Raw genomic sequence first — 15955 nt, forward strand, 5'->3', positions numbered from 1 at the left:
TCCCCTGCTAACTTGGCAAAGAGGCACCTTTTAATGTGGTGATTCTCTTTATTTAACAGGGGGAGAGTAACTGGCCCTATCCACCCCCAGCACAGTACTTCCAGTGACTGTTGCTGGTGTGTGTCTTATGTTTCTTTGTAGATTGTGAGCCCTTTGGGACAGGGATCTATCTTATTTATTTATTATTTCTCTGTGTAAACAGCCCTGAGCCATTTTTGGAAGGGCGGTATAGAAAACGAACGAATGAATGAATGAATAATCAATCTTGGATCAGGGTGGATGACATCATCACAGACTACGCCACTGATGTGTCCCTATGTGTCCCTACAACTGTACCCGATTTGGTTCATATTGGTCCAGGCGTTGCGAAACTGATCGTGCGGTGGGGTGGGGGACACTCCAACACGCGGAAAGACACACAGAATGCTGGGTGATCTCATAAGCCTACTGGAAAGTAGGCTAAAAATAGGGCAAAATTGTAAATAATTGTGCGTGGCATGTAGTTTGGTCTTCCAGTTATATATCAAGAATGGAGGTCCTTCAAATAGAAAAGCATTCTAAAATAGCAATTCAATATAAGTTCTTTCTGTGGTGATACAGTTCAGTCTTAGTGGAAAGTCTTATTCTTACTCGGCATACTGTCTTCTCCATTTGTTATTAAGCTGTAAATAAGGCTGTCTTGAATGTCTCATTTCATTGAGATCTTGAAAAACAGGCTTTGTTGAAGGTATGGAATGCAGTTATAAATTGTAATGTCTTGCATCGTCATTAATAATCTCCTTTCTGGCAAGGCAGTAGGTGGGGTGGGGGAATTAAGAAAATTTTGAGCCTTTTACTGTAAGTAGTGAGGTACTACAAACTAATCTGTTCCCTTAGTATATTACACAGTTTCTTTTAAATTTACTGAAACGATGTACAAGTCTTTAGAAAGGAAGAGATGTTCTTTAACTTTTAAAATGTGATGCGGCTTATTTCTGGAGCTACAGTGTTAACAGCATATGAGAGAGAGAGAGTGTGTGTGTGTGTGTGCGCGCGCGCACACACACGAATGAGTTCAGATATTCTAGCTGCTCCTCTTTACCCTGCACCCTATAATTTTCTCTCCTCCCAGACCCTTCTTGTGTGCTGACCAGGAAAAAACTTTTGTCTTCATGTTCTAGAGACTGAACAACCCACATAAGGCTGAAAGATCATGGAGCTGTATTATATTCTGAAATGGGTGTATCAAGTAGATTCTGTAGTTGTGATATTTGATTAATCTCCTTGGCAGACTGTATACTTTAGGTGACTGGAAAGAAAGTGTTAAGAGTAGTGATTAAAACCCTTGGTTTTTCCTAGTCCTCCTGCTGCACTCTGGATTACAGATCTATCTTCTTATCATTTTTAGACTCTCCACTTAACCTTTTCTGCTACCCCCAAGTATTATTTTCTTGAAGGTAAACAAAAACCACTTGTGATCATTCAGATTCAAGGTATGCTTTCCAAAGCACACTCAGCATAGCAAACAAGCTCAGAAATCTATTTTATTTAGAGAAAATAACTCAAAGCTTGGTTACCTCTGTTTTAACAAACTTCTTAAATATGCAATTAAGTTCATAATCAACTTCAAAAAAATAAAAACATCATTAATATAAAATCTGCCGGATTTTATTAATATTTGTATCAAGAACATCTGACTAGAGAAAAGCATTTTTTTAGAAAATCTGAATTTTTAAGAGTACAGGGTTCTGTCTCTTTTCTTTCAGATCTTGTCTTGAACTTTAGATTTACAGCTGCTTTAGTCACTGAGGAAACAATGCTAAGAAGCCGAACACAGTAAAACAAGCTTTGGCAGGACTGTAAAGAGTAACTTCTTGAAACAATATCTTTGATAGATGTAAAAGTACAACAGTCTTTGAGGGAGATTGTCATAGCTTCCATGTGTGGACAAAGAAGGAAAAATAACTGAATTGTGCACTGCAGTGCAATCCATGAACCACTTTAGCTGATTTTTCTCATTGTTGAGGAAAGGGGACTAAAGTGCATATATGTACATTTGGCTTACTGATTTTGTTCTTTGTGGTCTGTTGTTGTTACTACTGTGGAGTCATGGAGTATAAGTGAGCTAGAGTACTTCTAAAAGATCCTGATTAATTCCACCCCTACCCCCGCATTATTATGTAGCCTAACAGTGTGAAATCTTCTGCTCCCTTCCTGCAGCCACTGGAAAAGAAGTTTGTACGAGTTTCAGGAGAGGCAACAATTGGACATGTGGAGAAATTCCTCCGAAGAAAGATGGATCTTGATCCTGGCTGTCAGGTATGCTATGGTACTTGTTTGCTCCACACTATGAACTGTGACATCCTTCCTCAGCCACATCTGTAAATATCTGCTTACTAGTAGCAAGCAGCTGAGGTTTCCACAGTTCTTCCTCTGATGCTTTGATATTCAAAGAGCATTCTATATCTTGAAAAAGCCAAACTTCTTGCATCAAAAACACTGTATAACACACACTGCGGCAGCAAGAAAATGCAGGAAAATAAGAGAATAAAATATGGTGTTGCATTACAAGAGTTAAAGTTACTGGGGAATAATAAAATCTGAAGCTTGCTCTTTTTAAATGGTTTCAGATAGACTTTTTACTAGGATTTTGCTAATATCCACCCATGAAAACTTTGAGTGTAATGCAGAGATTTTAGTGGGGAGTTTCATGAAACATTTCCTCACCTACTTCCTATATATGCTGTTGCTGCTGCTGTGTCTTTCCCCAATCTTCAACATTGACACTCTTTCTTAAAAGGGGGTGCTCCTTCCTTGAGATGATTTCTGCAGATATCACACAGCCAATTCAACTTAACTACATGACAGCATTATAGAACTTAATCCAAGTAAGAGCAGGAAGCACTGCATCGATCTGAATAGGCTTTCGGATGAAACCACATTTGACCAACCAAATTTGGCTACATGATGATGTCATTAAGCCAAATCAAAGGGGGAGCAACGCTTCCTGCCCTGACTGAATTGGTAAACATCTTTTCCTTCTGCTTCACAGCCTTCCCTGAACAACTGCTAAAAGGGAGGGAGCAGTGTTTTTATGAAGCATTCCTTCTGTGCTCTGTCCCTGGTATTTTTGTTTGTTAGCTTGTTTGTTTTTTCTTTTTCTTTTGGCTCAGTGCTATTTTTTCCATGGTGCAAGGAAACTTCCACTACACCCCATACTTGGGCAGAATTGCATCCAACACCCATGTTTATTCTTGGGCAATAGATCTGTATGACATTTTAGTTGACAGGAGCCCCTAAGGGGTCTGTTCTTGGTCTCCTGCTATTCTCTCTCTACATCAGGGCTGCACAACTTCGTCCCTCCTGCAGATGTTGGCCTGCAACTCCCATAAACCCTGGCTAATAGCCACTATGGTTGGGAATTATGGGAATTGTAGTCCAAAAACAGCAGGAGGATCAAAGTTCATCAGCCCTGCTCTACATGCTGCCCTTAGGTAAGCTCATCAAATCCCATGGCTTTCAGCACTACACTATTTTGTTAAAACTTGTTTAAAAGCTTGTTAAAACTTGGCTTTTTATCCAGGCTTTTACATAATCGTTTTTACTGCTGCTTCTATGTGTTTTTACCTGTTGTATCGTTTTTATGCTTGTATTTTATAGATTTTTAAATTTGGTTTGTTTTATATATTTTTTTAGCTTAATACTTTTATTGTCTTTTTATTGTATGGTTTAATTTTTGTAAACTGCCTTGGGGGTGTCTTTTAACGAAAGGCGGTATATAAATGCAACAATAATAATAATAATATTTATACCCCAGCCCTCCAGTACACTACTGCTCAGGGTGGTTCACAACACATTAGCTGATGACAACTATCTCTGTGTCTCTGCCCCAGAACATTCTGTCTCTATCCAGTGCTGTGTATCCAGCTGTCTGACATTTCTTCTTAGATGCTACTTTGTCTCAAAGTCAGTATGTTCAAAACATAACTTCTCATCTTGCCACTCTCCTTCTGGCCCTCTCTCCTCATACATTGACAGTGTTGCCATCCACCCTGTTGAACAAGCTCAAAGCTTTGATTTTATCTTTGACTTCTCTCTCTTCTTTATTCTCTGTATTTAGACTGGGTAGGAAAATCTGTGTCGCTTGTTCACTAGAAGGAACTCACTGGAATGTTAATGTTATGGGAAGAAGCAAAGGTGGACAATGTGTGTGTGCTTCTGCTGCTCCAACTGCTAATATATAGAGTTGTATCCTGAATAGTATTTGCATATTGTCATTCTTGCAACTGATCTTCCCTTCTTTAGCTCACTGAACCCCCCGAAAAACCATTCCTCACTACCAGGAAACCCTAAGGACTATATGAGATGTATTATGAGGCATTGCAGTAGGAGCCAGGCTCAGGTAGCTGCAAGCAGAACTCCTTGAGTGGGCTGCAAAAACCTGGAATTCATCCAAGCAACAATAGCAAGAAGGAGCCATAGACACATCCAGTAACTATTTGAGAGGTAGTGTTTTGGGGCAAATGCTGAAGTTCACAAAAAGTTCAGCTAAAATCCAGACATTTTAGTTAGGGATGTGCACAAACCATGGTTCAAGGACTTTTTGGGCAGGGGGACTGAGAACTTTAAGAAACAAGTCGTTTCTAGTAAGAACTAATCAGCCTACTTTCCTTTCACTGTCTCTACAACTGGACTAAACTTGGTTCAAATCAAGGTCCACAAGTTAGTTCTCTTGCACCTCAAATGTTCATGCATCCGCCATCTTGGATCAGGGAGGATGACATCATCATAGACTACACCATTGAGGTGTCCCTGTACCAAACTACAGCTGTACCAAATTTTAGTTCAGCTCAGTTTGATAATCCTTACGTTAGTGCACGTGCACCTCAAAAGTTCACATGTCCACCATCTTGAATCAGGGTGGATGACATCATCACAAACTAATCCCTATGTGTCCATACAGCTGTAGCAAATTTGGTTCAAATCAGTTAGACTGTCCACAAGCTAGTGCACTTGCGCCTCAAAGGTTTGTGTCCACCATCTTGAATTGGGTTTGATGCCATTGTCACAATCTTCATCGCTGAGGTGTCCCTACTGCTGTAGCAAATTTAATTCAAATCCGTTAGGCGGTTCACAAGTTAGCCCGCTTGCACCTCAAATGTTCATGTGTTGGCCATCTTGAATTGGAGTGGATTACAGCATCACACACCACTCCATTTGGACATCCCTATGTGTCTCTACAACTGTAGCAAATTTGGTTCAAATCGGTTAGGCGGTTCACAGATTAGTCCACTAGTGTCTCCAAAGTTTACGCGTCCACCATTTTGGATCAGAATGGATGATATCACAAACTACATTGTTGAGGTGTCTCTACAATTGTACCTGATCTGGTTCGTGATCCGTTGAAACCATTAGAGTGGGTTCTGCGCCTGCGCGGAAGCCTCTCGGTATCGAGTTCTACAGCTCCTCTTCAGCGCCTGTGCCCCGCCCCACGTGACCACATGGCTATTTAAGGCGGGAGGAAGTGCAGGCACCTCAGTTCCTTTTTGACCGCCGTAGGGATCACTCGTGATTTCTGCAGCTCCTTAGTATTGGTTCCTTGCTATTGCTAATAGTTCTACTGTTTTTGACCTCGGACCGTTTTCTGACTCCTCTTTTTACTTCGGATTTGGCATTGTTAGAATTGTTGGATTGACCTCGGACTGTTTTTCTGGACCTGCTGTTGCGCGCTGTTTTCAAGACGTCGAAGGAGGGGACGGATTTTAGGCTATTTGACGTGGACTGGTTAAAGGAGTGAGTACGATGGACACCCCTAAGGGAAAAAAGACATTTAAGCGCTGCACTAAGTGTAATGCGAAATTGCCCTCTCAGGATGGCCACAATCTGTGCCTGATATGTTTGGGGGAGGCCCATCTAACCTTGACCTGCAAAATCTGCCTATCTTTCTATAAGCAAACCAGGAGGAATAGAGAGCTTCGTTTGAGAGCGGCTCTATATGACGACGCGTTATCTGCCCCCTCTACATCAACTAAATCTCCACAAGGCTTGAGGGCTCTGGGTTCGGCCCAGTCTAAAACCTCTACGCCCACCAGTAAGACCACTAAGTCCTTGAAAAGGCCGGGTGACAAAATGGCGTCCACCGAAAAACGCTCCAAAAGATTGCTGATTTCCACCTCATCACCGAGCTCGGCTCAGGAGCTGGATGCTCTTTCGACATCTAAGAAATAGGCTCCGACGCGACCCTCGACGCCGCAAACATGGTCTTCTATGTCGATACCGGAGGATACTGCTCCGTCAACGTCGACAGCATCGACTCCTATGTCGATATCGAAAGATACCGCTCCATCGACGTCGATACTGGGACCAGATGGAGCTTCGACATCGGGGGCATCGGTGTAGATGCCGAGAGAGATTTCGCCTTCGATGCCGAGAGCGCCATCGATATCGATGGAGTCAGCAGAAAAGACCCCGTCGACATTGGTACCTAAAATCCCATCATCTCGAGATCTAGGACCTGCGATGACTCCGATCCGCTCTCCATTGACGTCCAGAGACGGTGACTGTCCGTCGATGTTGAACACGCCTGCAATTATGACCACAGTGACTCCTCGATTCCAGGTCCCGATGACCTTCTCTCTGGAAGATGATGATATCTCAGAAGGGGAACCGGCTCCACTAGATCCCCTTCTGAAAATGCTTGATTCCACAACAGCTACCCCCTCGACTTTCCATGGGTTTCCACACTCGGATGATAGCGGGGCACTCCCTTCGGCCCCAGTTCCTGGGCTTCTGACGTCTACGCAGCTCACCAATTCTACTTCGTGGCACACATGCGGATTTAGCCATGCTGTGTCTCCGTCGACAGAAACGGCTTCGCTGGGATTCGCGTATGACTACCAGGAGGATAGGGTGTGGAGATCCGTAAATACAACAACTGGCCATTCTGGTGACTGGGCACTGCATCGACCTGAGCCAGAAGCTACTCTGCTTCAAATACGCCCACTGGCAACGGGAGAAACCCAGACCTTACTCCTTAAAGTATTTAAAACAACTTCTACTCAGACGCCTCACATGATTGTTATTAATAGAGGCTCTCAAACCAGACTACAGCCGTCTACCAACTCGGCAGTACAAACTGAGTCTTTGGCAATACCACCTTCTCCTCGTCCGACTTCACCAGGGGTCCCACCTTCTAGTCCAATTCCTTCTGACAGCGACTCATGTGGTAGTCACCATGGCTCCTCCAATTTCTAGTCAGATACTGAAACAGTAAAGGCTGATCCTTCTCCAGATGTGGCAACTCCAGCCCGTGTATCACCAACTGAAGAACTTAAAGCATATCACTCGCATGTGAAGCAGATGGCATCAGCATTGGGTCTGGATCTCTCTTCTCATCTGAAAACCATAGATGATCCAGTCTATAATTTCATGCGGCGATCTCAGTCTTCCCAGCCTGTCGCTTTGCCGCTACTACCCATAATATCTAACGCGGCACAGTGTGCTTGGCAAGTTCCTCATACGTCTGCTCCTACGTCAAAGCGCCTAGAGGGACTCTACCACGTACAGGAGCAAGATAATATGTATCTATTCAAACACCCTATCCCCAACTCGTTAGTAATTGACTGTGCAACCACTTCCAAGTCAGGGAGAAGACATACTACCCCAGGCAATAGAGAAGGAAGAAAACTGGATGTCATGGGCAGAAAGCTATATTCTACATCCTGTCTTTCTGTAAAAGTGGCAAATTATTTGGCCTGCATGGCAAAATACGGATATTGCATTTGGGAAGACTTGGAAAAAAATTGGGATGCTTTAACCCCGGAAGAACTGAAACTAAAATTCTGCAAGACGTTACAAAAGGCAGCAGACCTCACCTGCCAATAACTGAGTACAGCTAAACATCTGGCTGAATCAGAGTCCAGGTCAATTACCACAGCAATAACTCTGAGACGCCAAGCATGGCTTCGGTCTACCTTAGGGATGTGCACAAAACCGGTTCGGTTCAGATCCAAACCGGGTCCAAACCAGGAGGGGGTGGTTCGGTTTTGGTTTTGTCTGAACCACCCCCTGGTTCGGTTTGGACAGGTTAGGATGGTTCGGACACCTGAAAATTGGTAGGATGGTAGCTGGCACCCAGGGGTACCTGTCACCCAAACCCCAAAGCAATCAGACACTCGTACGATTTTTTATGAATTTTTGAAAATTATTTATATTTTTTTCTCATAGGATATAATGGTACTCGAACCAGGCCATTATTCCTTATTGTGGAGCACCCATGGGTGCCAACAACCATGCAAACCCTGAAGCAATCAGACACCTCTGTGATTTTTTATGAATATTTGAAATATTTTTAATTATTTTTCTCATAGAGTATAATGGGACCCGAACCAGTCCATATCCCCTATTGTGGAGCACCTAGGAGCACAAAAGCGGGGTGGGTGGTAGACAGACGGGGTGCCTACCACCCAAAAATTCCCAAGGCAATTGGACACTCCTCTGATTATTGGTGAATTGTTAAAGTATTTTTGAATTCCTCATAGAGAATAATTAGGATTGCAGCAAATGTATAGCTTCATGTCGGGGGCGAAAGGGGTGTCGTAGAGTGCAGTGTGGTGGGTGGTAGTTCCTAGGGTGGGCAAGGAAGCTATCAGAATTATTTGAAAGGAATTGGGCAAAGGGGTGATTTTTAAGTGATTTTTGAAGTTTATGCATCTTTAAGGTTTTTCTCCATGGGGTTTGGGTGACAGGTACCCCTGGGTGCCAGCTACCATCCTACCAATTTTCAGATGTCTGAACCGGTCCGAACCAGTTCGAAATGAACCACCCCTGGTTTGGTTCGGATTCGAACCGAACCGGGGGTGGTTCGGTTCGGATCTGAACCTCCGAACCGGATCCGAACCGGTTCGCACATCCCTAGTCTACCTCCCTTCAGCAGGACATGAAGGACAAGATAGAGGGACTGCCTTTCAATGGCAAAGGCCTGTTCTCCGAGGAGACAGACACGACCATGGAAAAAATGAAAAAAATCAAAATTTACAGCTAAAACGTTTACTTCCACTTCTGCCTAAACATCGTATGGGAATAAACAAAGATCCTTTTATCGCCCGTGTCCTACATATAGGCAGCAGGATCGCCTCGACTACCGCAAATCGTACCAGCCTTACAATAAGCGCAGTAACCAACAAAAAGGCAAATTTCATTCAAATCAACGGAAACCAACCGAAGAAAACAAGCAGCGGCTTTGAGATCCAAGACAGCCCACCGCATCACCTGGTACCGCAACCTTACTCACCTCCCCACAACATCGGGGAGTGGCACTGTCATTGGTCCCCAAGCTACATCGATTATGCCTATGAGAGACTACATGTGGATTATTTTTTGATGGAGCCCAGAGCATCCTTTGCACACCATAGGAGGCGTTACTGGAGCCCAGGGGAAAGTGACTGGCATAATAGCCTAGAAAAGGTATGGGCCCCAATCCCGGTCCAGATCCAAATCCCCCAGTTGAGAGCCTTTGGATCCTAACACTAAGAAGCGCAAGAAAGCTGGCAAGGGGAAGGCTGCCATTAGTAGCAAGTCCCATCTTAATGTGCCTCCGGCTAAACCTACCCAGATTGTGGAGCCAACTGAGCATGGCGCGAAACAAAAATGGTCTGCCCCTTCAGATGTAGTTGGGGGAAAGATGGACTCGTTGAGGAAGCGCGTTTATGCCACGGTGAGCTTACAGCTCCCCATAGCAAACTATCAAGGGTGCATGGCCTACTACACACATTTTAATTCTAGAAAAACTGGAACCCTTTCTCCAGCAGCTCCCAGCTGACTGTAAAGATGCAGCAATGACTTTTCTCTCTGAGGGTTTGCAAGTTTCAAAGCAACAATTCCACTTGGCAAGACATGAGGTGGACTGTGGTTCCTGTGCCATGGCTGCTGCCATAGCCCTGCATTTACATGCATGGCTTAAGTCTACTTCCCTTAGCCTCGAGGCCAAACTCCAGACTGAGGACCTTCCCTTTGACGGGGATAATCTGTTTGGGAAGGAGGCAGATAACTCATTGGAGAGAATCTACAAACTCAAAATGACAGTGAAGTCGATGGGAATCCAATCTTACCAGCAGAAACCCCAAAAATATTGTCTGTGGGACCAGCAAATGAACCAGGTCTGTAGTTGTGGCTCACTTTCATCAGCAAGCCATTCGGGATTTTCCGTACTTGGACGACTGGCTCTTGGTGGTGCAGAACAAAGAAAAATTGCATCTTTATATTCAAACTACACTGGACCTTCTGGGCAGGCTGAGATTCTGCGTGAATTGGGAGAAATCAAAATTAAGGCCCACAAGGACTACAGAATTTTGGAGCATTATTCTCAACTCTCAAGAGATGCTTGCTTCTCTTCCTCAAAGGAGAACAGACATCAGAGCCATGGCTCACAAGATTTTGTCTGAGTAGCATTCGGCGCGATCCGTACCAAAAAATGCTGGAGTTTATGGCTTCTACCACCAGTATCCTGTATCTGGTGTTCCTCCAGATGTGTCCATTACAACAATGGTTCCTGTCTGTCTTCTCTCCACAGGACAACCATCCAGACACCAACCTGCTTCTGCCAGGAGTTGTCCGCAGCTCCATTTGCTGGTGGTCCAGGCTCCCAAATTTGGTTGTGGGCAGATTGTTCAGTCAACCATCAGCCTCAGCAACTATCATGATGGATGCCTCCAGTCAGGGCTGAGGCGCACACTGTGCAAACCACAGCGTGGCTAGACTCTGGAGCGAGCAAGAAGGTTGTTTCCATATCAACCGATTGGTACTTTTGGCCATTTGGAAAGCTATGAAGGTGTTCCTTCCATTGCTGGGCAGTTCCTCCATCCAAATTATGATGGACAATGTCACAGCAGTGTCCTACCTGAACCAGCAAGGTGGGATTCAATTACCTTCCCTGTGTCACTTGGCTATGGACATATGGGCTTAGTGCATAGACCATCACATCTGGCCATCAGCCATGCATATCTCAGGAAAAGAAAACATCTGCGCGGACTCTCTGTTGTACCCGACATGCACAGTCACCTGAGTGGTCTCTAGACAGAACAGTGGTCCAGACTCTATTTGATCGCTGAGGTATTCCAGAGATGAACTTATTCGTGTCAGTGGAGAACGCAAAATGAGTAAGATTTTTCAGCAGGGTACACCATGGCCTGAATTCTCTAGGGGACACTTTCCTGCTGTCATGGGAGAAAGGCCTTCTCTACTTGTTTCTCCCACTGCCTCTCATCCCACAGGCGCTAAGGAAAACCAAGGAGGACCAGACGGACTGCATTCTGATTTCCCCCTGGTTCCCCATGCAGTAGGATCTCTCCCAGAACCTCTACTTTGTCCACATTTTTTCTTTGGACCCTGTTAAAAAGTTGTTTAAAGGTTTATTTGGTCAATATCCTCCAACACCGAGACTGCCGCCTCCTTGGGACTTTGCTGGTCTTGATTGCCTTTCCTTCTGCCTCCATCGCATGCGGCTGTTCTGTCAACCAGACTCCTTATTTGTCTGTTACCCTGCTCCCAATAAAGGGAAACAAGCTTCCTCTCAGAAACAATCCGCCTGGATCACATCTGCAGTAAAATAAGCATACCTTTAGTGGTAGAGCAGGCACCACCTTGCATTAAGGCTCATTCAACAAGGGCCATGGCCACCTCTACGGCTTACCTTCATGGAGTGATGCCATCTGTAGAGCAGCTACTTGGAATGGATCACTGTCCTTTGTCCGCCACTACGCCTTGGATACCAGGTCACGGGTGCATTCGCAGTTTGGGACAGTTGTCTTGGAAACGATCATGTCGTAGATACCCGCTTCTCCCACCATCCTGGTGAGTAGTTTGCTAGTCTCCACAGTGTGGAGGACAATAGGACCACTACCAAGAAAGTCAGGTTGCTTATCTGTAAACAGTAGTTCTTGTGGTGGTCCATTGTCCTTCACGCAACTCTTCCTCCTCCCCGCTGTAGCAGTCACCATCCTGTTTGTTGATTGTGGCAGTCACCAACTGAGGGAGGTATGTCTGTGGTGACAGATATGTCATTGGGGGCGGGGCTACTGCTAAAAGGCTAATTTGTGACTTGGTTAGTTTATTTATTTATTCGAGTTTGTGGTTTTCTTTGATGAGAAAGAAGTGGCATTGCATATTTTAAGTACCCAACTCCTTGCTGAAAGGGAGCTACTAAACTTATCTACCATATTCATTTGCTGTCCATGCTACTAAAAATGCACTACAGTTTAAAAACCTTTTGTGCCACAACCTACACTTGGAACATAAATATGAATGTGAACTCATGTTCCAGATATGTGACCCAGGAGACCCAGCTTATTTGGGACTGGGCCCAGGAGAATTATTTGCTAGGACACAGCCCTAGAGAGCCTTGATTTACTCTGTTCCCATATTTTGGCAGTATGTTTATTACTGTTGTTTTAAAGTCCTGATCTTAATGTCTGAGGGAATGATTAGTTTTATACCTGCTACATCAGTGGTGGCTCTTACCTGAAGGCAGAGTGGATGGCACCTACCTGAAAATATGTCAGTCATTTTACCTCCTCTGTATATCTTTTGTGACCATTTCTCTGACTGCCTCCCTGTCTGTGCCTCTTCTGTGCCTGAAGCCTGGCCCCAACCTGTTTAGGTAGGGTAGGCTATGGTACCAAAATGTTGCAAAAGCCAATAGGAACACACAGAGTTGTTCAAATTGGAATATTAATGAGGCAGGAGCCAATTATAAGCCTTGCCTTTATTTTTAGAAGATAGGTGGAGCTTAAAACACCCTGAGCACCATTCGGAAGGCATCATGCTGATTGATTCCTCAGACAGCCAATCAGAGTGCCCAGAGGGTAGGGAAGTCTTTCCCCCCCACCTTTTAACTACTTGTGTTCTGTTCAGTAATCTTTTGCAGTTTGTTTGGACATTTGTCCCAAGGGGGATCCTGTAGAGAGTTTGGGGGAGGAGGAAAAGGAAGGGAAAGGGAAGGAGAAAATAGAGTTGGTGTTGAATACACTTTTGGTTAAATCTGCTTATTTCCTTGTGTGTATGAGGGAAGCAGCTATAAAACATTACTCAGAAGAATCCAATCACCAGGCAGGCAGGCAGGCAGGCTTTTGGTATGTCTGGTCTTTTGCTGGCTTGTTTGTGTTTGGAGGGGAGGAATGTTTTCCTCTTCCTTGCTCTCTGATCTGTATGCAAAGCATTATGGCCATTCTCAAAATGACATGCCATAAAACACTGGAACTAACAGCAAACTGTAAGACTGGGCTAATTAGATTAAAAACTGGCATAAGAAGCCAGAAAGTTCTTTTAGGGCATATGCATGGATTTCTGAGTCCAAACTGCTTTTCAATTAATTGCAGAATTGGCTGTCCATATGGGTGTAGTGTATGTAGAGAAGGAATGGATTCTGCTGGAAGGAAAATAATTTTAAAAATTCATTTGCTATGCAGAGAGCTAACCAGGGTTTTCTCTGGATTGTGTCCACTAGTGGACATTTAATATGTCCACTAGGGGTTATGGTTTATTGGGCAAGGATCAAGGAAGTGATCTCTATTAAAAACATTTGTTCTTTGCTAGGATGGACACCTGGGCTACATGGTGGACAGAGAGTGGCACCTAGCTGTTCAGCAGGCATGGAGTAGAGAGAAGGTCTCCCCTTGCATCTTTGTTTCCCTTGGTGTCCTCTAAGTTACATGAGATGATTCATCGCTGCAGCAAGGATAATTGAAAAACCTGGGATTTTTCTATTGTTTATGTATGCATTTTTTAAAAAAAAATAGGCAGGCAGAGCTGCCCTTGTAACTTTAGAATGCATTTGTTCTCCACTTTTGTAGCTGGTCTCTGCTTTACCTGGGATTTATATAAATTTATTTGCTTTTACATGTCTAGCCTGTGCTTCCTCCAAGAAGCCCAGATTGGTGCACATGGTTATATTTACCCTCCCAGCAGCCCTGTGAGGAAGGTTATGCTGGGACTCATTGCTCATATAAGTAACTGTCCCAGAGTCACCCAGTGAGTTTCATGGCTGAGGATCTGAACCTAGATTTCCCCAGTCTTGTCTAGCACACTAACCACTGTACCACTTTGGCTCATGGTGGTTAAATAGAAAAACCTATTTCTGGTTTTTGTTGGCTGTTCATTAGTATTCATTTTTTAAATAATCAGGTGGACAGCGCTGCCCTGGTGACTTCAGAATGCATTTACTCTCTACAGAAGCAGCCTTTTGTAGCTGGGCTGGGCTCTACTTGTAGCTTGTACAGTTCCTTTACTCTGTGTGTATGTGTGCTTGTGTTTTTGATCCTGCTGTGTTGGGTACAAATCTACACACTACTGTAGTCCTGTTAAGCACTATAAAGTGACTGATGTTTTCCATATTTCTCTGTATCTCTACTGATGAGCAGTTGAGAGAGAGTGTGTGTGTGGTGATCCCGCTTATTAACTACAAATCTGCACTTTGCCAGTTATTGCTAAGACAACCGCCTAGTCCTGGCTCCACCTCTGCACCTGCCCACAATTGGATCCACCTTTCACTGCCTGTGGCTCCAACTATCACCTGCCCTGCCTAGCACCACCACCCTAGTCCCAGGAACCACCAGCCACCACTTTGTTACATAGATTTATAACTGCAACATGTGTCTCAAATTTTATTTAATTGGAACTTCATTTTCCCAATGATTGTTATTCTAGCCTGGTTCTCCAGGGTTTGAGTGGTAGCTCTTTGCTCCTCGCCCTTTTTTCTTCCAACTTTTCCGTTGCCTTCCCCTTGTAAGGAAGTCTACCTGTGCACCCCAACCTGCAAGTGTAACCAACACACCAGTGGATCAGGACTAGTAATACTAACTGCCTATCCCTTTTAAACCTCCTTGCTCCCTTCTCTCTACTCTTTAAGTCTACATCTTGGTCCTTTCTCAAGCAAAGGTCTTAAGCTAATACATTGACAATTCAGACCTTAAGCTAAACTGCCTCTACAGACCCATGGCACAGGGTCATTCCGCCCCGCAAAAAATGTTTCTCTCCCCACTGCCTCAGCTGCAATCTCCCCAAAGCAAGTTCTCTGTGACTCCCGATCTCTCATTTTTCAGTCAGGAGCATAGCAACTGTAGAGGGGGGAAAGGGTTAAAAACTAGCCCTGTCTTCTCCCACCAGCAGCAGCCATCTCTGATTGGTTGTCCTCTTCTTGTGTTCTTCCCCCACTCGGCCACTTAATGCAGAACTTTGTTGTTGAACAGAGCTGGAAGTTTGTCTGTCTGTTGGGCAAGTAAAAAGGAAAGTCAATCAAACAACCCTTATCTGTTTGGGGTGTGTGTGTGATTTCTTCCCCTGTGTGTGTTTTTACTGTTTTTTTCCTCTGCTTCCCACTGTGTGTGTGTGTGTGTGTGTGTGTGTGTGTGTGTGTGTGTGTGTGTGACAGAGAGAGATTCTATCCCCAGTTGAAAGCCTCCCTTTGTGTGTGCCTGTGTTTTCCCCCCAAGCCTTTGTTTGTGCCTGAGATATATTGTTAACTTTTAAAAAATGATTTAGAATGATTGTTCTTCCTTCTGTGTCCTGACCCATGTGGTCTTCCCCTCGCAACTTGCAATGAGTCTTTTTCCTCTCTATGGAAAAGAAAGAGCAGAAAGTAAGAGAGAGGGAGTGGTGGAGGGTAGTGATGTGCTCTGACCAGTCCGGAGGCCATTCTGCAGGCCTCCGGACCGGTCCGGCCTTGAGGCGGTTCAGCGGTTGGGGCGCTGGGGTGGGAGTCCCTTTAAGGGTGGGGGGAGGGTGTACTTACTCCTCCCTCCGCTTGTCCCCCACCGGCACATGCCCGTTTAGCAAGCATTTGGGGTGGCAGGATACCTCCTTGCTGCCCCTTCCTCCTCTGGCAGCAAAAGGCTTCAGATAGCCTTTTGTGTGTGCGCACGCCGCACGCGTGTCACATCTCCGCGTTGCGCAGACCACAGCCCTGCGGTTCCGTGCATATCCC

At 44.7% G+C, this 15955-nt stretch overlaps 1 protein-coding gene across 6 annotated transcripts in view; it reads left to right on the plus strand.

Annotated features, from left to right (window-relative positions):
- PCGF6 (polycomb group ring finger 6) overlaps nucleotides 1–15955 on the plus strand; it is a 67623-nt gene that overhangs the window by 22006 nt on the left and 29662 nt on the right. For all 6 annotated transcript variants that reach the window (XR_008320099.1, XM_053311902.1, XM_053311903.1 and 3 more), the window contains one exon: nucleotides 2200–2298. Coding sequence is in view for 5 of the 6 variants with exons in the window: in XM_053311902.1 (XP_053167877.1) it covers nucleotides 2200–2298 (99 nt within the window). In the remaining variant the exon portion in view is untranslated. The remainder of the gene's footprint in view (nucleotides 1–2199; nucleotides 2299–15955) is intronic.

Source organism: Hemicordylus capensis, chromosome 3, assembly GCF_027244095.1.
Source record: "Hemicordylus capensis ecotype Gifberg chromosome 3, rHemCap1.1.pri, whole genome shotgun sequence".
NCBI lineage: Eukaryota > Metazoa > Chordata > Lepidosauria > Squamata > Cordylidae > Hemicordylus > Hemicordylus capensis.